The 23,246-nt window shown below is 36.3% G+C and overlaps 1 protein-coding gene across 2 annotated transcripts in view; it reads left to right on the plus strand.

Annotated features, from left to right (window-relative positions):
• FMN2 (formin 2) overlaps positions 1-23,246 on the plus strand; it is a 168,213-nt gene that overhangs the window by 125,292 nt on the left and 19,675 nt on the right. For both annotated transcript variants that reach the window (XM_076334185.1, XM_076334186.1), the window contains one exon: positions 8,001-8,052. In XM_076334185.1, the coding sequence (XP_076190300.1) occupies positions 8,001-8,052 (52 nt within the window). The remainder of the gene's footprint in view (positions 1-8,000; positions 8,053-23,246) is intronic.

Below are 23,246 nucleotides of genomic sequence, written 5' to 3' on the forward strand. Positions count from 1 at the left end.
TTTTTGTTTGTTCGTTTTTTGGTTTTTTAAGTGTTGGATCTGGGTCCCACTTCTCCCTCCATTCAGCTGACAGCAGATGTCATCTTTCAAAGGGTGGCAAACAACCTGTCTTCTTGCCAGACTGCTGCCTGAGATGGATTAAAAGAGGGCACAAATAGCAAAATGTGGAGAGAGTTCACATCTTGAAACACAGCATATATGAGGGGTGGATAGGACCTGTGCTGAGGTTTTCTTGTTGTTATTATTAATATAGTTATTCATTTGAAAAATCAGTCTCCTTTTCTAGAACCTGTTGTTGTTAAGTTTAATTTTTTTTAACTTTCAACAAAGATCAACTTTCAGTGCTCACGTATTCACTGAGAGTTTAAGCTGTGATTCCATAGATCTTGGTCATAATCTATGGGGCTAGCACATAATTTGAGTTGTTCCTATTGTGTGAGAGTGTAAAGTCATTGTGAAGTGCAATTGGTTGGAGTCAATATAAATGGTTATGTGTTTAACTTACCATAGGTGTTGAAAAAACTGGAACAGCATAATTAGGAAAATGTCCAGCATATCAGATGCTCTATCCCCAGTTATCTTCAAGAAACTGGGGTCTGAATGAAGTATTTAAATGTTCTTTTTCATGTATGTATGAAAATCTTAGAAAATGGGGGAGAAGGAGTAGGTATTCTTCATGCTCACAACCTTCTATGAATTTGTCATAGGAAATACAGAAGGATGTAAGACTCTTGCTAGGATTCCCAGAAGAAATCCTGCTTTCTTCTCTTGCAAAGCTTTCTTAGCATGAATGTGCCCGATAATAAACCATCCAAATGTATGTGGATCTTTGTTCAGTGTCAATAGAAATTCTCAAAACTATAGCACTGTAGCTCTAATGACGCATTGAAAAGGCATTGTACCTGTAAAAAAAAAAAAAAAAAAAAAAAAAAACCAAAAAAACAAACCAAAAACCTGGCTCCACTTGAAAGTTACTGAAAAGCACATTCATAGCTAATTATAAACAAATACTAGTTAACACTTTAAATAAAAAGAGAGGAAAAAAGCAAGAAGATTTAGGACATAGACAAGCAGATGAAAGGATTCTTGTTGCCTTCCATCTGAGATTACTCAGATGCATTCCTGTATTCAATTACCTGAGAAGATGTGATATTCCCTTAAGAGAGATCAGGAGATCAGAAGGGATGGCAGTTTCGTGCATCTTCTTACTCATAGCCCTTTGAAACTGGTTCAGCAGAAATAGCTTAAATTGCAACAGGGTTTGGGGCCAGACGGTGACTACAGACAGTAATCACTGGGTCAAGATTATACCACAAACCAACAACAATATGTTCTGGTGGAACAAAAGCTCTGAGAGGGCGTTTGAATGCTGTTTGAGTAGACCTACAAGGTCTACTTGGAATAATTTCTGAATCGGAACCAAAGGGTCTACTTGTTTTGTGACTATGCTTATGTAGTACATTTGCACATAAAGGACACTGATAATTCTTATTAACTGTTACCTTTGAGTCTATTTTTCTCACTAAATTCCTGGTATTATTGCATATTCAATTTTAAGCTTAAGTTTTAATGCCTTTTTTTTTTTGACAAAGCCACTAAGCATGAGCCCCTGTCATTATTTAAAAATTAATGATCATCTAACTTTTCTTTACAATCTTCCCCAAAACCCACTTCCTTGTTGATAGTTTCCATCTAAAATGGCTACTTAGTTCTTCCCAGGGCCACTCATGTCCCCAACCACATTAGTCTTATTAAATAAAACATGCAAAGAGAACAAACAACAATAAAATCCAAAAATTGAGGCAGAACACATTCAGAAGTCTAAAGGGGGGAAGAAAGAGGTTTTCCTCAAGAGCTTTCTACTGATCCTGGTGTCTTTGCTATTCTGCTTTGGTATTTCAAGGTATTTCAAAACACAGTGTTAAATAGTATGCTGACTGCCAAATAAAATAGCTGTAAGTATTATTTTGGTGTTTTCTGGGGGCATTTAAAAGTACAAGTACTACCAAGGAGAATGGAGGAATTCTTTAAGGAGCTCTGGCAGAGGTCTTGTAGACTTCAACCTTAGACCCTAATAATACCAGTGTAACTACATGCCCTTGCCTGTGGTGGTAGTTCCTCTAGTATTTTCTCTCTCTATCTTCACTTTCTTTCTGTCCTAGTCACATGCATGAGATACCTACAGAAGGTATCCTCATGGCCTCTGTCAGGCACCTCAGGTCCTCAGATCTTAGCAGAGCTGGGTCAGCAGTGACAGGTGAACCGCCTGACGTTCCATACGCTTTTTAAGAAAGTCTACCCCTCAGTTTTGTTTTTAGTTTTGTTTTGTTGGGATTTTTTCCAGGTTTGTGGCTCTGCCAGAGGAGATATTTGGTATATTTCAAAGTACCATCTACTATTCACTCAGCACCACTGTGGAAAAACATACGTCCTCTTTAAAGATCGTGGTAAATCTGCAGCAAGGGTTTGTAAAAGCGTTAGAAATGTTTTTACTGAAAAAAAGAAAACTGATTTCTAAAAATTCCACTGCTTTTCAATAATACGTATATAGCACAGGGGCAGAATAGTTCCAGTCTAAAACAGTTCTTGTAAGTCTTTGACCTCCCAGTTAGTCTTAAGTCAAATATTTCTTAAGATTTTTAAATCCTTTAGAAGTGATGATGAAGAGTGAAATGTCGCACTTTCAAACAAGAAATTGGAACAACTAATAATAGAGACAACAGACGTTATATGCAATATCTGTCCAAACAGAAAATAGTCTGTACATACAGAAAATAGATATATTCTTGTAAATAACTTTTTTAAAAATCAGATTTAATGCAGAAGGTATAATGGTTAAATGTGGAGGAAACTAATGTAGGAAGTTTATTGGACTGAAAATGAGAAGATACTTGGCAATGTTCTTAGTTCACAGAGTGGCTTGATTCCTGCAGAGATTTTAGCATAATAGGTCCGAAATGACACTTGTCATTGAGGTTGGAGGGGACAATTTGTGGTTAAAAAATGGCTTTTATGGCCTTACCTTTGAACTGCTCTTCATTTAATTTAATCTTCTAGGCTTCCTAAAAAAAAAAAAAAAAAAAGGACTATTTGCAGAAAAGTGAATTATACTGTTCAGCTAAAGACCATTATTTTCTAGAATGCCTGTGTATATTTCTCACGTTCAATTTTGTGAGATGCTTCAGGTTTTCCTAAATGCATAGGTCACTTTAGTATGGCTATTCATATATGTGCCTTTGCAGAAATTTATATGTAATCTTTGCAGGACTCTAATCTAAAAGAATTGGAAGAGCAAACACATGGAACAATGACATGTATCATTCTGGAATGTGGGTATATGCTGATAACGACAGACCTTTTGTGAATTAAGTTAATTAGACTTCATTTGTGAGGCCTTGTTGGAAAGCTCATCTTGAATTGCATGAAATCAAGTTTTATGCCCCAATTATAAAACATCGAGCAGTAAATTTAAGCAAATAAAAAAAGTGATAAGATAGAAATTAGAACATCTGATGTGAGTAAATTTTGAATAAATACATATACCCTGTAGTTAAAAGAATTGATTGAAGAGTCTTGGATATAGTACAGTCCTCATGCTTGGTAAGGAATGACGTAGGAAGGAAGGAATGTACTTGAATTTTGACCAAATATATGAAGTATTTAGGAAATATACACCTTGCTCTAAAGCGAGACCATCTTTAAATAATCTGAAGGTATCTTAATGTAAAAAGCAGGCAAACAGTGGAACATCACCCAACAAGAAGGCATTAAAGATGCTTTTAAAAGAAAAAGTGAAAAGATAATTAATTCAGCATATGTTGTAAATAGTAGATAAAGCAGCTTTGCTCCATGAGAGGTCACTTTCACTCTAAAATGTTCTTTTTTTGATATGGCAATGTTTTTCAATATGACCTGAGGTTATTTTTCAACTATATCCTTTTCAGTAGATTTTACAGAATGTATATGCCTTCAGGATTATGGGAGCTGCATATAAAGCCCTACAACATATTGAGTGTATGCAGGCAGAGATATAAACCTAAGTTTTACCTCTACTTACTGATGCGTTACATGAAATATAGCGGCTAGGATTTCCTGGTATGATATAGTTTTTAATAGATTTGGAACAGTGTATTTGGAGGTGGTTTAGTAAGTTAGTGTCAAGGATCAAGAAAACTACTCTTAGCAGGGGGTTGGAGAAAAGGTAATGACTCAATAAAATATGGAATATTTTCATTTGGGAAAGATAACTGACCCAAGAGCGGGAACTCCTACATCTGTCAGAAAAGCCTGCAAGCAGTCGCTGCTATGGTCAGCTGACAGATTCTGAATATATATGAAAGCAGATATGGCTACTGCATGACCACAAGACTTCTTTTAATGTTTTTCAAAGAAAATCAATGAGACTTTCTGAAGTAATCTTGCTTCTTGAGGATAGAGATAGAGAGAAATTTTAGTGGCAGTACGGAGCGCTCAGATGTGCTCAGCTGTCATGGTATCCCTGGAAATGACCAATTTTCCTGTATCAGCCATTGCCATGGTAGGATCACTGTGGAGCGAGTAGGGATTTTCTCCTTTTTACTTCACCTGTTGGAGGAGTTCTCTTTTGTAAAAGGAAATACACTTTTCTCCCAAGACTGTTCTCCCAAGGTGGACACCTTGCAGCTGGTACTTAGCACCTAATTGATATAGGCTGCCAAGAAGGAAGAATGCCAAACTGGTGCCTTTCAGGCACTCTCTTTACAGTTGTGATGAACTGCTTTGGAGGAAGAAGTGACAGTAAAGATGCATTATATTGAATGAAATGGTAAAGTCTAATGCACTCTGGGACACTTCAACTGAATCTGTCATAACTCTGAATTTCTTTTCCTCCCCTACTCAAACAGGAAAAATTAGTTGAAAGCAGTTTACCAATGGGGCGCTGAGTTCAGAGCAAAATACCAATAACTACTAATATCAGGTGATCATATTAGTGGCCAGTTCCAGAAGTTATAGGAACCTTCAACATCTAATAGTTATTCCATTGTATCCAGGTGATAGAAAGACTTCTGTGGTTTTGATAACAGGAGGCTTTCTTGCATTGCTGGTTAAATCTCAATGCATGCCTTTGACTAGCCATTGTCCACAGCTTTCAGATGTTTACTGTATACTAGTGCAAAAGCAGTCATCTGAATATTTTCTTTGGACAGGGATGGATCCCTGAGTGTACATACCATCTTTTCTTCTCTTTCACTGGTGCCACCTGTTTGTGGAAGCAGAATTGTTTTCATACTCTTCTTTAACTTATGTCTAGAAAAATGAAAAAGCAAAGGGATTGCAAGTCAGATTTACACTTGAATAATATCCTTTTGATAACACGCAAAAGGTTTAGAAGTGTCATCATGTATTTGGAACAGACTACAAGGGAATTCTTTTTTAGAGAAAATTCTTCCCTTGCAAGACTCTGTTTAATGCCAAGAGGTGACCTGATGCAGGATGAAATCTCTCTGTGGGTATGGTAGCTGCCTTATGCATATGTACTTATTACTTTTTTTAAAAAAGCTATTACATGCACCTGCATCATTCAGGGATTCTCAAGATTCTTTTAATTGTGTAATACCCATTCTCTATGAAATGATTAAAAGTACAGATACCTGAAGTATTTTTTTTTTTCTTCCTCTCTGGACCATAGTAACTTTCCTTTTTAATTGAAACAAAACTTGCTCCAAAATGGGAACATTCTGGCATGCTTTGATAAGCCTAGTGTAATATGTTGTGCTTGCACTCTTTCAAAAAGTAAATTGTGAAATATTTGCTCCATTGCTGGTGGATAAATGTTTGTAAGCATGTGCAGAACAGTTGAAATAAGGAAGAAAAAACAAAACTAGACAGCTCAGATTATGTCTTATCAATCCTGGAAATCATAAAAAGTGTTATATCCTACGAATATGATGTATGTACTAAAAGACTGTCTTAGGCTGGAACTTGCTAGCCTCCATTTCCAAGCATTGTTTAACCGAAAGGAGTCCAAATTACATTTTTCACTAGTGGAATTATTTATTTTAAAAGTTGTATCCACAGATACTTAGTGAAAGCATTAATGCAGAATTGGATTTTGGATCTTCCTCCATCCAGGGAGTTTGTGTGCAGTTTCCTCTCTCTTGCACTATATGGTTTTACAAGTCATACCTTGACTTTCAGGATTGAAGTAAGAAAAAAAAAAATATTAATGAAATTCTGTCAAAGCTGCCAGGTTTCACCTGGTTTCATATCCAAAGCAAGGCAAGGCTTTCAAGAAAAACTCTAAGTCAGCCCAGATTCACTCAACACTGGGCCCAAGTTCACTCAAAAGGGTTGTGAGCCCTCACAAACCTTTTGAAGAATCTGGGCTGAGTTTCAAGTCGGTACTGAAACCTGTAATCAGGCAGGCTTCACGTGCTCTTGAATTTCCTTGAGAACATTTACCCAGCTCTCCCTCAAGTTTTCTGTGGTTTGCTGGGATTTTTTTCACTTTCAGCAAAACAATGATGGAGCCCAAGTCTTCAAGTAACGATTACTAAATACAATGTTTGCTGCTGCAAACGTCCAGGCACTGCTCACCCTACTCAGCAGACTACATTACTACTAATAAAAAGCATTTGCAGCATCAGACATAGCTCTGATCCTTGTTCTGACTGGGGAAAGAACAGGGAAACTCCATTTGTGTATCTTTGCTACAGATTTCACATGTCTATTTTACTGTTAGTATATGTTTATAAAGTGCTGTTAATTGAAACATTGTAACGAAAAATAGTGGTTATCTTTTTTCCCCTAATAATTCCATTGCCTTTCTCATTTTTGCTAAATTTAAAATCAGGATTTCCTTTTTCAAAGGCAGTGTGTCTACAATGTAGAAAAATAATTTTAATGAATTATTGTTGTAGAGCTATACGGGGAAAGTGGAATGAAAAATAGCTTAAAGGTTTATTCTTCTTTTTTAGATTTCTGTATGAATTCTGTACCATTGACATTTGTTTCCAGGACAGTTCAGAGCCTCTTCATGTCCCAAAACCCACTGACCCTTGGGAATCTTAAAATTCTGCTTGCAAATTAGCAGGCCAGTAGTCCAGCAGACTGAAAAGGGGAATCAAGTTCCAAAGTAAAATGCTTTTGGCTAAAGCATGCAGATCTTAAATGGGATTTAAGTTGTGCTACCTGAATGACTATATAAGTATAAATCTCACCTAAGCACACATGCACAGAGCAGTTTGTACTATCACTTTGCACATTGGTGATGCCTAAGTTAATATGCATGTTCTTGTAGACTTTGTGTATCAGAATACCCATTTCATTTAACTTAGATGGGTACAAAATAAAATATGAGAGAATACATGGAAAATAGATCATTTTTCACCAATGGGTGGCAATGACAGTTTCCTATTTTTAATGTCCTTCACACGATCACCAAATGATAATTTCCTTCATATAAAAACAGTCATGTTTTCAATATGGGCCCACTGTGGCTCTAGTACTTCACTGATGTGTGTGCAGGGAGATGGTATGCACAGGGAGAAGGAAGAGACCTTTTATTTGTAACTATCAAGCAACTTTTAGAAAAGCTATAAGGCTGAATCCGTCCGGTTCTTCACTCAGCTTTTCCTCCTCTTGGTAGACCAGTTCCCATATTTGTTACATTTTCAGAATCATTCTTTCAGATCTGTTTTTAAATCACTTTCAGGACTTGGTTGTTGTTTATATTACTGCAAGATTTTTTTCTTAATTTTCAAAACTTGCTTCGAGTTTTTTTTGTGGTTGTGGGTTTTGTTTTCGTTTCTTTTTTTTAATAGGGATATCAAAATTAATGTAGTTTTGTTTGTGTGGTTTTGGGGTTTTTTTGGTTTTTCTTTCAAAATTGCTGTACATGAGTACAGCAACCTCAGGTGGTTTCTATACATTTTATACAAGACATATTTACAATGAACATTATCCTGAAAAAAATCTTTATCTTTTACCTTGTAGCTAATTCTTTGATTGTATTTTTACAGCTAAAATAGACCAAGAAAATGAAGAGAAGTCACTGACAGAAGCACATAAAAGGTAAGAAAGAACAATGCAGTAAAACCTTTCTTTGAAAAATGTGTTTTGGTAGAAGCTGCTGTATTGGTAGCCAGCATTATCTTATTATTGAATAGTGAAATAAATGCACTCAGAAAACTAAGTGATATTTATTGTCAATTTTAATTTGACAATTAGGAAAAAAAATTGAAGGAATATAGACATGCAGCCTACCTTTAGAGAAATATTGCACGATGCCCGTCTTTTGGAAAATGCATGTACCTTATGTACAAATAAATTCAGAATATACCATTTGGACTGAGAGAAAACTGTTTGTACTACACCAGAATCGTGGTGATTTGACAGACATGTAGTATTCCCCAGACAACTATTATTCATTAGGTAACATCTTCTGTGCTTATAAAATGTGTGCTTTAAAATAAAGAATGGAAACCGTTTTTTTAATGTACTAATGATATGTATAATTAAATGTGATTTCCTTTGTGGAATTGCTAATGGATCTTCAAATAGTTTTTTGTGGCAAAAAGCAAAATACTTCATTAAATTTTGTTACAGATGTGTGCAGTTGAGAGAGTTTTCAAAATTGGGAACTTCACTGCATTGCACAACTTGCGGTTTCTTCTGATTTTTTGGCAGTGTTCTCCAGAAGCAATGTTTAAATGGGACAGATTTTTATCTGTCCCAGCAAAGGACCAAAATAAGACACACAACATTTATAGTCCAGATTTAGTGAAACTGACAGTCTGCGTTTGTTTTCCTTTCGCTAAAAATAGCATCTTCTTTTTGTACTAGCTACAACTGCCACTGAATATATGCTAATGAATATATTCGTTATATATTCCCAGACCTGGAAAGTCTCTCAATAGGATTCCAGTAAAATATACCACTATAAAAGGTTCTAGTTTTTCTTACGGTTTGTTAGCCATTCTGTGGCCCCGATTCCCAAATTTGCTACCTGCTGTAATGCCACAGTGCAGTTGACATCTTTCCTGGTACAGCACCACATTTTCTGTCTATTTCCTTGGGCCATGTACTAAAGATAGTACCTGGAAAGGAAGCCCAGGGGAGAGTGGATGTTCCTCTGCCACAGGAAGCTCCCTTCTTACTTGTAAGAAGATGGTAGGTCCTTGAGTGGTACATCGGTGATGTGGGATCATGATGCTTCCATCATGAAAATGGAACAAAGGGAGTATTGCTTTGGCTTAGTATCATACCTATTGCTCAAGTATATGAAAGGCATTCCTGACATTTTTAGGTTTGTTTAACTGCTGAGTTACATAATTCTTATCCTTAAAAATCTTCTTCACAATAAAACTTTGAGAGAAGAAACTGCAGTCAGGAGAAGAGACTGCTCTTTTAAGGAAACTGTTTCTCCTGTGGAAAATGGATTAGACTACATGTCCAAAGCTGACAGATTTCTAAGGACAAGGGGAATCTGCAGTCTGTTCAGAAATCTTGTGACTTGTCACTGTCTTCTGGTGTCTAATTCACTCTCCATTCTTATTTTTTTTCCCCTGACTGCACTGGAACCATCAAATAAAAAACTTCCTATGGGTATATCTAGCATCCACAATATGGGGGAAGAAAGCAAACTGCTCCCTGGATTCTCATTGAGCTTGGTCTGCTCCTTCCAACTTGTCCTATTTCTTTCTTCTCCCACTATGTTGAGTGCAGCAGCTCCTTTTACATAGTAGTTTGTCAAAGAAGAAAATTCAGCTTCATTGTTCCTCTTTACTGTGACTATCTAGCAAGGATAACATCACACGCAAAACCTTTTGTGGAACACATGAGGAATTATGCTAGGACAACATTAGGGCAAAGTTATTTTTTACTATTATCTAGGCAACATTTCTCTTTCTTTCTTCCACCTTCCCACTGAAATTCTTAATCAGATTAGGGGTATTTGTTAAAATATTGAAGATAGCTTCATGGTATAGTTTTAGTATTATGTGTGTTTATTTCACGAAGATCCTTAATTGGGCTTAGAAATAAAATGCTTGGGATCTTTTTTGGTGGGGGTGGGGAAAAAGAAGATGAGAGCTTAAAAAGCTAAATAAAAGATTAGTTACATTTGGCTAATCATAGGTAGAACAGCAATGCATAGGATGACTAGACAAGCAAGTAGTGCAAGGAAAAGTGATGGATTAGATGGAGCAAAATTAATGTGATTAACGTGCTTGGATTTTCCTTTTTGAAGTTAATAACTTCAGCCCATGTATAAGTTCAGGTCTACCCTGCGATAGCATTTCTTTAGCTTTCAGTAAAGACTACAAATTTTCTTTTTTTTTTTTTTGTTAGTTTGAGCACAAAATATTAACACTGATATCTCCGTAAAAATACGAAAGTCTAAAAGAAAAGCTCTTGCAGCAATAACAACCAAAATGAATAATGATTTGGGGAAAATGCAGCAATGTGTATTTTAGAAAAGCTCAGTTGTGCAATAGATGAGCTGAAATGGAAAGTTAATCTTCCACACAAAATAAAGACAAAGAAAATGGAATGTCTGCTCCAGGGACTCCATGCAGTGTATAGCTGTTCATTTGTCACAAGTGAGAAAATGTTTAATCTGTTTTGAAATGATGTATTCTCTCTTTATTTATCGTGTTTAGTGACTTTAAGAGTGTCAGTATGTAAAGTGTTTATCCAAGGAATGGATTTCTGGCACATGGATAAAATGAAAAGTGAAATGTTTAGCTCGCAATAGGCATATGTTCCAAGATCTCTCTGAGTAAGTATCCTGAGATGAGAAGAAAGCACACAGGTCTGTGTTTATCTAGCTTACGCAGGCAGACAAGGAAGGCTCCAGCCTGGTATTAACACTGAAGTGACATGGAATGTCTTCACCAAACCCCAAACAATTACATCATTCCCTTAACAATATTGATAAAGTGTAATAAGAAAGAACCTGGCACTTTCCAATTAGATCCTCATTGCTAAATACTTGAGAAACTGTGAAATACTTGACAAGTTAAAGTAAAAAACACTGGTTTGGGGGGGAGGGGAAAGAAGTAAAACAGGAGAGGGAGAGGAGGGAAAGAGATGCTTCCGTATTTTAGAAGTCCACAATTTGGCACTTTTTTTTTTAATTTTAGATTATGTCCTCTGTTCCAAGATGCATAGCTATATGCTCAATTCACACAGCTGTATATAACATTTAAACAACTTTATAATTAAAATTTAGCATCTTTGAAAATTAGGAGATACAGCACACTTTCCACCAAGCACCAAATACGTCCTCTGTTTTCTGTATTTTCATTTACTTAGCTTTAAATATCTCTAATCTTTCAAGATGTGATTTTCTTTAAGCAGGAAGACAAAATTAGAAGCACTATTTTTTCCAGGTATGCTTAATACAATTTTAGAACAAGATAGAGTTTGACTACAGTATCCACAGCAAGTAGGAACCAAGATTACATCAAAGTTACTGTCAAAAGTAATATGGTAGCTGATGTCTTGTTTACTGTGCTAGGATAAAAGGCCATAGCAACAGCAGTAGTATAATCTTGCTGGCTTATAATCAGAAATGAGCTGGTTACTCCTCTTCTTGCACTTCATTTCTGAAGAAGCAACAGCTAAACAACCTGACTAACATTACCAGAAACAGCATTCAGTGCAGCTGAAGGTCCTAATTCTCTGCCTTGCTACCTCTATTCAGCTGAATAGCTATGAAGGAATTGCATGTAGCTTTATTACTTTTTTATAATACCTTACCCAGTATTGAGTTCTGATCTCCTTGGAAGGCTTCCAGATTAAGGTCTTTTTTTAGAAGAAAATAAATCCAGACGGTAACACTGATCTCTGTTCCACTGAAATAGTTAAGATTATCTTTTTCTTTTTTCTTCCCCTCTACCTGCAATGATTTGTCTCTTCTTGGCATAACACCTCAGGAATCATTCACAAATTGAACTAGAGATGTTTGTTTTAGACCTGAGACACAGTCAGATGATCTTCAATTCTTCCTGCTATCTCTCAGTCAAACAATGAAGCATTGGATTCTAAATTCAGTGCAGTAGCACTGAAAATTGTTGTTTATGTTTACTCATACTGCACTCACGTGAGAGGCAATGTATGCTGAGAATCTCTTAAGAACACCACAGATCCTTTTATTTCTAATATTTCAGATAGCATAACCCTGCTTGAAGTGATAACATAGGTCATTAAGACAACAGTCCCATATAATGATGGCTTGATTTGCGGTGAAACTGTTCACCTGTTTTTCCTGCTGTGATGCCTAATGAGGGTTGGATAGACAGAAATGCTGCTCACTATTATGGCTTTGTGTACCTCACTGATTTTATCAAATCTGAGAATTTAATCTGTTCTTCAGTAAATCTCAATGCATTATGAGAATATATATTTGTTTTATAAAAAGTCAAACAGAGGACTTTCTGCCTTCTGACATAAGTATCAACTGGGGAATTTAGGATGTGTGTGGCTGGATATGGAACACTCATCTTCCCGTGTCAGGATATTTTTATTTGGTTTATTTTATAATTTGCCCCCATTACTTGCACATTCCAGTGATTTTTCATCTTTTAAGTGCTTCCTGAGTGCAGCCTCCCAGGCACCTCTTCTGTTTTCAGGACTTTTAATAATCCATTTAGCAATGTGTTGTTGCTTTCTTTGCTGTAGCAACAAATGACGTTAATTTTGAAGAGAAAGGTTTACCTTTAAATTCCCTGCAAAAAAAGTACTCCTGACACAACACTCTTTGCAGACTTCCATTGGCTTCACTGAACGTGAGACTTGGAGAGGAACAAAGCTTTACACCTGCTTATGAGCTGACAAGTTGATGACACTTAGAGAAATAGCAGACAGTATGGTACAATGGCACTGCTGAAAAGCAACACCTAGAAATGTAGCACCTAAGTCTGGTAATCCTTTAAAACAGTAAATGTTCCTCCTGCCTTGCCACCCTCCACACAATGGTTTGGATTGTTTCCAAAAGTGAACTGTAAAGTTAAAGTGAAAATTGAGTTAATGATTGAAATAAAGTGGTGAAAAGCTCAGAATGGAGAGAGGTATGTAGTTTAAAAAAAACACAGCACACCACTTTTAACTGAAAGGCAAGAATATGCTGTTGGACTCCATCTTTCACTACTCTTTGGCCATTCATCCTTTGCTGGTTCCTTTACTGTTAGGTCTCTCTTCTCGCTGTGTGGCTCCCCGCATGCAGACTTGAATTGCTCATGGTAATACATTTCAGACTGTAGGTATACATTAGTTGCATCAGCAAAAAGTAAATAATTGGTGAGCAAAGGAAATGTGTATAGAAGAAGCTTACAGACTGTTAAACAGATTGGATCATTCTAGTTTAGTATCCTGTCTCTGACAAAATATCAGGGCCTGTAAATATGCAGTAATGGAAACTTAGCCGGCAGTTCAGTTATGTCAGAAAGTCTCTTCTGAAATATGGGTCATTGATCTTTCCCTGAAAGATGAAGTCTTTGTCCTTTTCTGAAAATATTTGCCAAATGACTGTAAGTCCTTAACCATTTGCACGATTGATTTTTATCAGTGAGAAAATTCTTTTCTTTTAAAGATGTTGGGCTGCTTGCTTAAAAAAAAAAAAATATTTTATTGGTTTTAAATTAGTTTGCATTTAATGACAACCAGTGCTAGTATGAACAAATGGTAATAAACTTTTAACAGACTGGGGTACAATTCAGTGACCTAATATTCTGCAACATAAACTCATCTTTATGCAATTTATTCTACAGTTTATGTAGAGGACCTATTCTTAGATCTTACAGTAAAAGATAAAGGATATTAGTTTAAGGTGCAAATACAGTTACATAGCTAAGTGGCATTGATAATAATACAGCTAAGTAACACTGATAACAATATAGTTAAAATAACTGGGGTCTGATCATACCCAATGCTATAGCATTAAATTCAGGATTAGAAAAAACTAAGAGAAGAATCATGTAACTAATAAAATGAATGTAAAAAATACAGAAATTAAAATCTTTAAATGTGGTACATTGTTTTGACCTCCAGTTTATGTCCAGCAGGTGGTTTCGCTGAGTAGTCCTCAAAAATTCAAGATATTCCTCTTGAGCTGTTACAGCTACAGTAAAATGCGCTTGTGTATGTGTGTACGTGTGATTAGCTCCAGTGCCTCCCCATTGTGCATCAGCTTCTGATTATGCTTCAGCATACTGTCTACCTGAGCTATTTAGTTAGATTGTTTCCTAAGACCCTCACAGTATAGTGTTCGCATCTGCAATGACTGTGACTTAAATGTGGATAACACTTCTGCTTTTACTCTCTTATATTGATTTGCCACTACAGTTGTTGCTTTCTTCCTTGCTGTATTTTAAGATTTACTTTAAGGATTATTATATTATATTGCTGTTGTCATGTATATGCAAATAGTAAAGCAGAACATCAGGGATGTGGTTTAATTAGGTCACAATTCCATTAACTCATCTGGGAACTATCCAGTAATAACTTGTACAATATAGGTCATTCCTTCCATAATAATTTCCAGCTGATGGAAGGCTGCCATCAGCCCCTCCACAGTATAGGTCTTGCCTCAGCCTACTGCTGAAACCCCACTGTGCTTGTCACATATGGAGATTAAGTGACTAGGAAAAAAATTGTTGCCTCTTTACTCTTCCCCAGTTTGTTCCTCAGCCTCGTTGCCTTGTTTCTTGTCTTCCTTAACAAGCTAGATTCAGAAACAGCTTTAGTGAGCCAGATCCTTTCTGCACTGTTCCTTAAATGAACGCTTCTCATGGGGTAACTTGCACCCACTTCTTTTCTCAACTGCTGCCTGAAAGATGGTTTTACCTTAGTCAGTCTGTTGAGGAGGTTAAAGTTCCTTCTCCACCCCAAAAGAAGCAACTAGGGCAATGGTCACCCCAGACCAGAAACACCATGAAGCCTTTGTGTAATCCTTGGAAGGGATGGGAACAGCTCCTCCAGACATGAGAGAGTGTTCTTAGGCCAAAGGAGTATGGTTTATTTAGCTTTGCCTTGGATATGTGAATATCGATGATTCGCATATCCAGAGTGATATGGTTATTTGTTGCAATCTTTCCATCAATTCCAATGGCTGCCACATTTTCATTTAAACTTGATCCTTATAGAAAATGCTACCCATTTTTCTCTACTCATCTAAACAAAGATACTGTCACTACTATGACGAGAATGTATTGGGATAAGTCGGGAGGTCAATCATAAATGCCTAACATCTGAAAAATACATGTAAAGACCTTTTCAATCTGACATCATCAACCCAAATTTTGAAGTCTTTCAATTTGTTATCGTGGGATTTTGTTGTAATTGATTCTAAGAATATGAAAGCCCCCTGTGAACATTTCTGTCTTCTCCAAAGGCTGGATTTCTTCCATTCATAGTTGCTCTGGCTTTTGATTATATTAGGGAATCCTGTGTTCATGCATGTTAAGGAGAGAGCTCTTGTACATTGAATTAAGTAAGAACGCTCTTCAGAGCAACCCCGAAGGGTTAAGATGAAACTGCATCACAGAACATTTAAAATGCTAGAATGTTCTATAATACCCAAGTATTTCAGAGCATTTTTATTCTATAATTTTCAAAGAATAGAAACTGAAACCTAAGTTTGACTTGAGCACCAAAATAGAAAGAGCACATGACAATACTCCCAATCAGACCTGTAGATTCATTTCACTTGTTAGTTTTAGAGTGTGTTTTTGTAAATGCACATGTATTAAATTTAATCTATGCTGGATTATATTCTTAGAGCGTGGGTTAATATTATATGTACATGAAATCTGGTAAAGCATCTGTGTGGTTTCTGTCCAGATATCTAAATAATCCGCTCTAGGTTTAAGGCAAATTTCTTCTTATTTTGTTAGGTAACTCTGACCTTGACCCTGCATGAATTTCAGTTATAAAAGTGAACCATACCAGGGGAGCAGGCAGATTGCAAGGCTGAGGTTGACGTCAATAAATTGAAAAAACATAATAAAACTTTTAATACAATATTTAGTACACAACGGTTACACTACCTCCATATGTAATTATAACCTCTTTAAGTAATAATGATTGCTCAGAAGGCCTCTATTGCACTAGACAGTGAAGATGAGGTGTGTTAACAGAAACACCTGGAGACAAGTTGGGCTTTAACATGAGGCATTTAGCTGTTTCTCACAGCACTGAGGCTAGCAGCTTGTGTGTCAGATCACTGCTGTTGAAATTCATTCTACCACTGTATTCTGTGTCTACTGGCACCTTATTATTTCTTCAAGTTCAACTGGCCAAGGATTATTTAATATGTTTGAAGCTTATATGTTAGTCTTTTTAAGAGAGATAAATAGTTTTCTCTTGGATATGTTACTGGGCCTGACTTTCCAGTGCACACAATTACATGACATGTTTTACGCATGCTCATATTGTATACGCCCAGTTTAGCACAGAGCTATCCATGTGTCTACATAACAGCTTAGCTGGCATGCATGGGCATGATATCCACACTAACATAAAATTAAAAGTATTAAACTCCGAGAAAGAGAACCTACACGTTCATGCAAAGCATGCAGATTACGGTGCATTGCAGCTAACACCAATGCATCTAGGGAACTGTAAATACCTCAAGCCCGGTTTTTGAGCGAAAGTTTGAACCTGTTTAAAACTATCATTTTAAAATGACAGGAGAAAACACATGCAAATTAAAAATGCATTAGAAGAGTCATGCTAAAAAATGTTTGCTTTTTTCTCTGAGTGGCCTGTTAGAATACAATTGTCAGGGACAAAAAAGAACCCAAGGTTCTAATGTATTCTGTTTCTAATGTATTATCTCAGTTCATATTTTAATCTGAATAATATTCTTGAACAGAGGCAAAACCTTTAAATATGCATAATAGAATTTGGGTTCACATAAACCCCAATTACTGGGTGAGCTGTGGCTGATGAATACTTTGTACATGATATAGTGAAGGTAGCAAAAATACCTCTAACCTATATTTCCTGACCTTTGATTTTCAAATGGCTGGAGGCTGACTCAGTCTGTGCAGAATGTCTTTTTAAACACAGTATTTTTTTGTCATCAGAAAAGTTCTGTCTGCCAAGGTAGCTCCATCCTGTTTGTGACATAATTTAGCACCTAATCCTGTGTCACCTCGGATAAAAGATGGCATTGTTACGTAAGTGGAGCATTTGCTTACATCAGAGCAATGCAAAAAAAAACCCAAACCAAACCAAACCAAAACAAAGCATATACAGGGACCAGGTTGTAGCCTAGTGTTTTAGAGAAGAATGAGAATAAAAATAAGAAGAAAAAATAAATAATAAAACCAGAGAAGGAAAATCTTGAAGAATACTTTTAAGATGTAGTGTTAACTGTGATCCGTGATAACCTAATGTTTCCAGAAGATACAAGCAACAAGAAGTGATGTGGCAAGTTTCTTCATCCTGCCCAGCCGATATACCTTAATCTGGACCTGATAAAATTAATTTCTAAAATAAACAGATTGTGAAAATCTGGGTGCTTAAATTCACCTTCCAAAAAAACTATGATTTAAATTAGTTATGGCCATATTATTTTGCTACTTTGCTAGCCCTATTATGAGGGACTTTGTTCCTGAAAGACAGGACTAAAAAAATACCTACCCATTGAATGATGTAAATATAAGGGCCTGGAATCACAGTTTGAACTGAGGTTGAAATGGCAATCTGATATGTGAAGGTTTTATTCATAGCTAACTCCATGAGTTCATCAGTCCTCTAAAAATTTTAGTTTTCCTAAAATATTTAAGTGCAAGGTTATATTGGTGATACCTATTGAATTTAACAATCTGTGTCACAGTATATGCTCTGCTTCAGTTACTGGGTCTGCTGCCTTCAGTGTATGTCATAAAGTATAAAATACCTAAGTTGTGCATTTGTGTTACTAATCAATGTGTAGAACTGATAATATTGATCATTGTTGATGAATATTAAAGCTATAAAGCATTCCTAGTATGGGGGGGGGGGGGGGAATCAAAATTCTCATGAACAAGGCAGGCTGGCCTGTCAAAACATAATTTCCTGTTCTTTACTTTGGATGCTTTTTGTTGGGCTTTTGCTGTGGGGTAAAAATGGTACCTCAAAGGTAGAAGATTTTTTTTGTTGTTGAAGCTGTTAATTTTCATCTAGTTGGAGCAGTAAAACACTTTTCTGTTTAATATGAATTTATAGGAGGCAAGGGACTAGAGATGAGGGAGATGACTTAGGACTCAAAACATTGCAAATTTTTGGCAGGTTTTTTTTAGAGGAAAGGAAAAATCTCTTGAGACCTTTGTTTTCTAAGGAACAATATTACAAAATCCATAGTTACACAATATAAATTGGCAAATGAAAGAAAAGATTAATGATTCTGGCAGCTGACTTAAGCTGGCATATTATCTCAACTTTCTTTTTAATATAGGAAAGATACTTTTCTTACTTAAAAAAAAAAAGGGGGGGGGGAAGGACCCCAAGAAATTTCTTACCAACATTTAAGTACTAGATATTTTGAATGAACCTATGTTTACTTTTATATTTTCTCACTTCTAATTATGCAGGATAAGGGACAGCACTGAGGGGAGGCAATGATACTTTAAAAAAAAAAAAAAGCTGAAGAAAGTGATATAAAGTTATAGTGCAGAGAGGACCCTCAACAAAATATGTTAATAGAAAATGAGACGCTTCTTAGGATGCTGTGCATATTAAGTTTCCTCAGAGCCTTGTGCTATCTCAATAACCAGGATGCTGGTTCTGTTTCATTTTATAGAATTTTGTGTGACTTTGTTGAACTGCTTGGTATTCTCTCTTAAGACTAACTCTCATTAATGCTTTCAGATGTTGAAAACACAAAGAAAATATGTACCTTTATAAAACAAAACAAGAATTAATATGACAATTCATACAATTAACTTTTCCAGGAAGCAAGTACTAATACCTATATACTGTACTTATCTTCCCTATGTAGTCATCAATTCAGGATCAACACTCTGAACAGGCTTATATGCCTGCCAACTCAGTTTGGCTTTAAATATACCTCACGTCAGATTTAAAGTAGTAAGAGCCACATATAGTCTTTTCTCCCCTTTTTACCTTCTTTCTTTTGGTAGACTATGCTTAGTTCTAAATTTTACTTGTGACTTTAATCGAACTAAAATGTACTTTAGCAGCTCCTGCCTGACTCAGAACTGTTTCTGAAACACAGCTGCTTCACAAAGCTAACACAGGTTCACCACTAAGACTACCTGTTCTTAATCTCAAATGGACATAAATGATGCTTAACAGTTTATAAAGCCAAACCCAAGTAGTCAAGAATATCCAGGTTCGAACTCCAACCAAAATACATAATCTGTTAAACAGTACAGAATCTCTCTTGCAGAATTGTAGAAACGTTTTTTTCTGCTTTTAAATCCACATTGAAACAAATCTTTACTCTTGCAGGTGATTTAGTTTGGGGAAACCAGATGCGTGTGTGTTTGTGCACGTGTTCACCGTTGCTCAGAAAGGTCAGCCAGGGCATGTCTGTACCTATGGGTACTTTGCTATTTGTTTGGCCACAGAAGCCTGATCAAATGATGCTGAGATGAAACTACTGCTGTCTGATGCTTAATATTGTTGATTTGTCTCCTTATCGTTGTGTTTTGGTTTTTTGGTTTGGGGGTTTTTTTAGCAAAAGAAGTATTTTTGTAGTTGCCAGCTGCTCTATCTCCTCTCCCTCTCCTTTTGCTTGACGTACTGCATACATTCACATACATACATGCATGTGTACAAACATATGTTGTACATATTTATAAACTGGCCAATGCATTGCACACAGCAGACTTGAATCTGAATCATCGTCTGCAACCGCTTGCTAACTGGCTTTAGAATGGAATGGAAAAAAACTGAATAATCCATAGCTGGTCTTAAAATATTCCTAATGGATCAGATCTATTAGCTAGAAATGCTGTCAATGAGCCATTTGCAATGTGAATGGCTTCTTTTCTTTCTCACATGATTAAATTTGGTTTGGCTGTTAGTGCATCCATTCCTTCCTTCCCAAACAGAAAAATCATTTACATAGTCTCATAGTTGTACACAAGGGAGCACACAGAAAAGTCCAGTGATTCATTCATCAAATTTCCACGTTTGAGTAAGCAGTGAGCTCAGTCATGTCAGTCTGCAGTGATTTTTCTGAATTACACAAACACTTGAACCAAGGAAATTAGAAGAAGAGAAAAGGAGAAAAGGAACTAACCATCTTTCTTGATCTTATTTCCTTCCTCACTTGTCAGGGATGAGCAACTCTTCCATTGTTTTGAGACAGTTGATGTTATTTAATTCTCCTTCAGGGCCAGCATGAGGGATATGAAACCCAGCCTGAAATCTGTTAAAAGAATTCTGGCTTTTGCCATGTCAGGATAAGACAGTGGTGTGAACATCACTGCCTTATTTTTGATCACGCTTGAAGAGTCAGGCTGTTTGAAGCAAAGCCAGTGACCTCCTTTACCTCTTTTAATCCCTGAAAATAACTCGCATGCCCTTCCTTCCCTCTTCCATGACTGCTATCTCTTCTCTAATGCACATTCTTTTCTTTTAAGACACTCGCTAAGAGTATGGAAAAGTAAAAACCTTTTCACTTGAGAAATGGACACTAAATAGCTGTGCAATTACCTGTTTGGTAATAAATGTTTCATTTTGCAGATAGGTGCAATGAAATCCAGAGAGGTCAGATGAGTTTCCTAAGGTTGTATGATGCAGAACTTAATTTGGGTATAGGAACAAAAGCCTCCTGAACCGTAGTCCCTTATTTGATTCAAAATGTCTGTGTGCCTGCACATATAGTCAGGAACAGTATCAATGGTATTTGCAGATGTTTTGTTTCAAAATCTGCTGAAGGATCAACAGGAAAATTTGAATGGGCTGCCCTACTGAAAAGCACCAGAGAAAAGGTATTTGCTGCCTGGCTGAAGTCTGAAAGGATGATGTCTAGTCTTGGGGTTATGTCAATGTCATCCAAATTTCTCTTTGTATTTAAAATGCGTGTCCCCTCCTGGAATCAGCTTTGAGATATGTGTAGTTTGACATATGTAAACATTTCCAAATCAGATATTTAAAAAGCGTGGTAATATAGAGGATTTATTGCTGTGCATGTTTTATTATTTGATGCATTTGGATTCACTTTATTGGCTTTGTCTTTCATGTGTGAATTATGCCACTTTGTCTTGTACTGCAAAAATGACAGCATCAAATGTACAGCAAGCAGGTTTCCATATGTCTTCTAAATGTACTCTAAGAGACTTAACTGCTAAATAAGGGTAGACCTCTCTGGCTGGAAAAAATATAGTAACTGTCTTGACTGTTTGATCTGCATATATAGAAAAAATATTTGATTCATGGAGATTTGTGCCCTGAAGTCTTACTGTGTGGCAGCTGATATCTTGTGCGCTGTTACCGGGCATTAGAAAGGTGTGACGTATTAACAATGACAACCTGCTACGCCTCTGCTGTTTCACATTTCACAGCTTATTTCCCTTACTTCCCAAAGTAACTGCCAGGGAGGCAAGCAACCTGGCTGAGTATTTCTCTTCTCTCTATAAACCTAGAAATTAAGTTATAGCTGTTAAACACATCTGTATGCATGTGTAAGGTCGTACTGGTTATACAAGTGGTCCTCAGGGAGATTTTCAGCAACCAGAGAAAAAAACATTGGTTATCTCCTCCTGCTCCCAGAGGACAGTTGGAATAATTGAAGATTAATGGAAGCCTTTGCATCTACAACAAATATTAGTGCTGTTCATCAATGGTTTTGGAGCATTCTCCTGTACAATATGAATTTTATTTTGTCTTGGTTTCCTGTTTCTTGCGATGTTTTCCTGTGAGGGAATTCTAGTTCGTTACCTCAAATTTAAAAGCATTGCTTAGGATGGCCATTCACTGTCAAATTCTTTTCACATTATTGTCATTTGCAAAATGGTTTGAAGACACGTTTCTCAGAACAAGGCTTCTTATTTGAACTTCTGATCTTTCTATGTTCTGTAAATCATTACTGGCCTTCATTCAAAGAGCTTCCGTAAAAATAAGCCATTGACTCAGCTGATGCCTCCAGATTTCTCTCTTGTCCTGTATTCCTCATGTTGCTTCAAAAATGTTGCCAGTTCATTCTGAAAAATCAAATGAGCCTTTTATATGACTTCCCCACTAACCAGGTCCAGAGCTGTAAGTCAGGGGGAAGGGGCTTGGGACGAAAACCAAAAGATCTCTCTGATATGTTTGCAGTCTTCCAAAAAGTTGAAAATATGTGAGAGTAGGCAAAAAGTTTAAAATATAGTGCAGCTAACTGACAAATGCCAGGGATATTCTTTTTGAGTGATTCTGTGTGGGACCACAGGATAGATGATAAATATTTTCCCCAGTATAAAACTGTGGGAAAAATGTAAATAGGTAAGTAAAATGGAATATTTTAGTTTAATCAGTAGTAGCACTCATCTATAAATCATTTGAAAAAACACAACAAAACCCAGCCACAAAAAAGGCATTCTATTTATTAACCAAGCGCTGACTTACAGAACAGAGTGCCACAGTAGGCTGAGAGCGCTAAAGAAATGGTACGCTCAGGTAAGGTGGCATTTGAGTATCAACACAATGGGTTAAAAAGTGAGGATGTTTTTGTCTTTTATATTTTTCTGTGCTGCATCTTTGTTGCTCAACAGCTTCATTTTGCTTCAGCAGATGGAAAAATGAAATACAAATTAAGAGAAAAATTATGTAGAATTTGGTAAACTGATGTTAAATTTTTAAGCTGTAGGCTTTTTTATTGAGAAATAGGATAATTTATGCAGACATTTATTTTTCATGTTGGGGAAAACAACTGGAGCATTGAGTGTTGAGAACTAGGACAAACAGTTTCACAGAGACTTTATGAGACTGACCCTTCTGAATGGTTGAATCTTTGTATATCGTTGTCACCATTAAATACTTTAAATTATAACAACTATCAAAGCACTCTATCTCCAGTTACAATAGTCCATGAATGAAGATACAACTTCTGTGACTAAAATGACATTTTCATCCATTTAACTGGAATTGCATTTTTTCCCATAATTAAAGTGATTAAAACTGTGATGTGTGTTTCATAGAAAATTATCATAGGAGTCGATGAGTAGTAATAGATCAGTGAGCAAAGCATCTACAATTATATTTCAAGAGATAGCTTTCCATAGAATTTTTCATAAAATAACCAATTCTCCAGAGGCTTCCGTGTTGAG

The sequence above is a fragment of the Aptenodytes patagonicus genome, chromosome 3, assembly GCF_965638725.1.
Source record: "Aptenodytes patagonicus chromosome 3, bAptPat1.pri.cur, whole genome shotgun sequence".
NCBI lineage: Eukaryota > Metazoa > Chordata > Aves > Sphenisciformes > Spheniscidae > Aptenodytes > Aptenodytes patagonicus.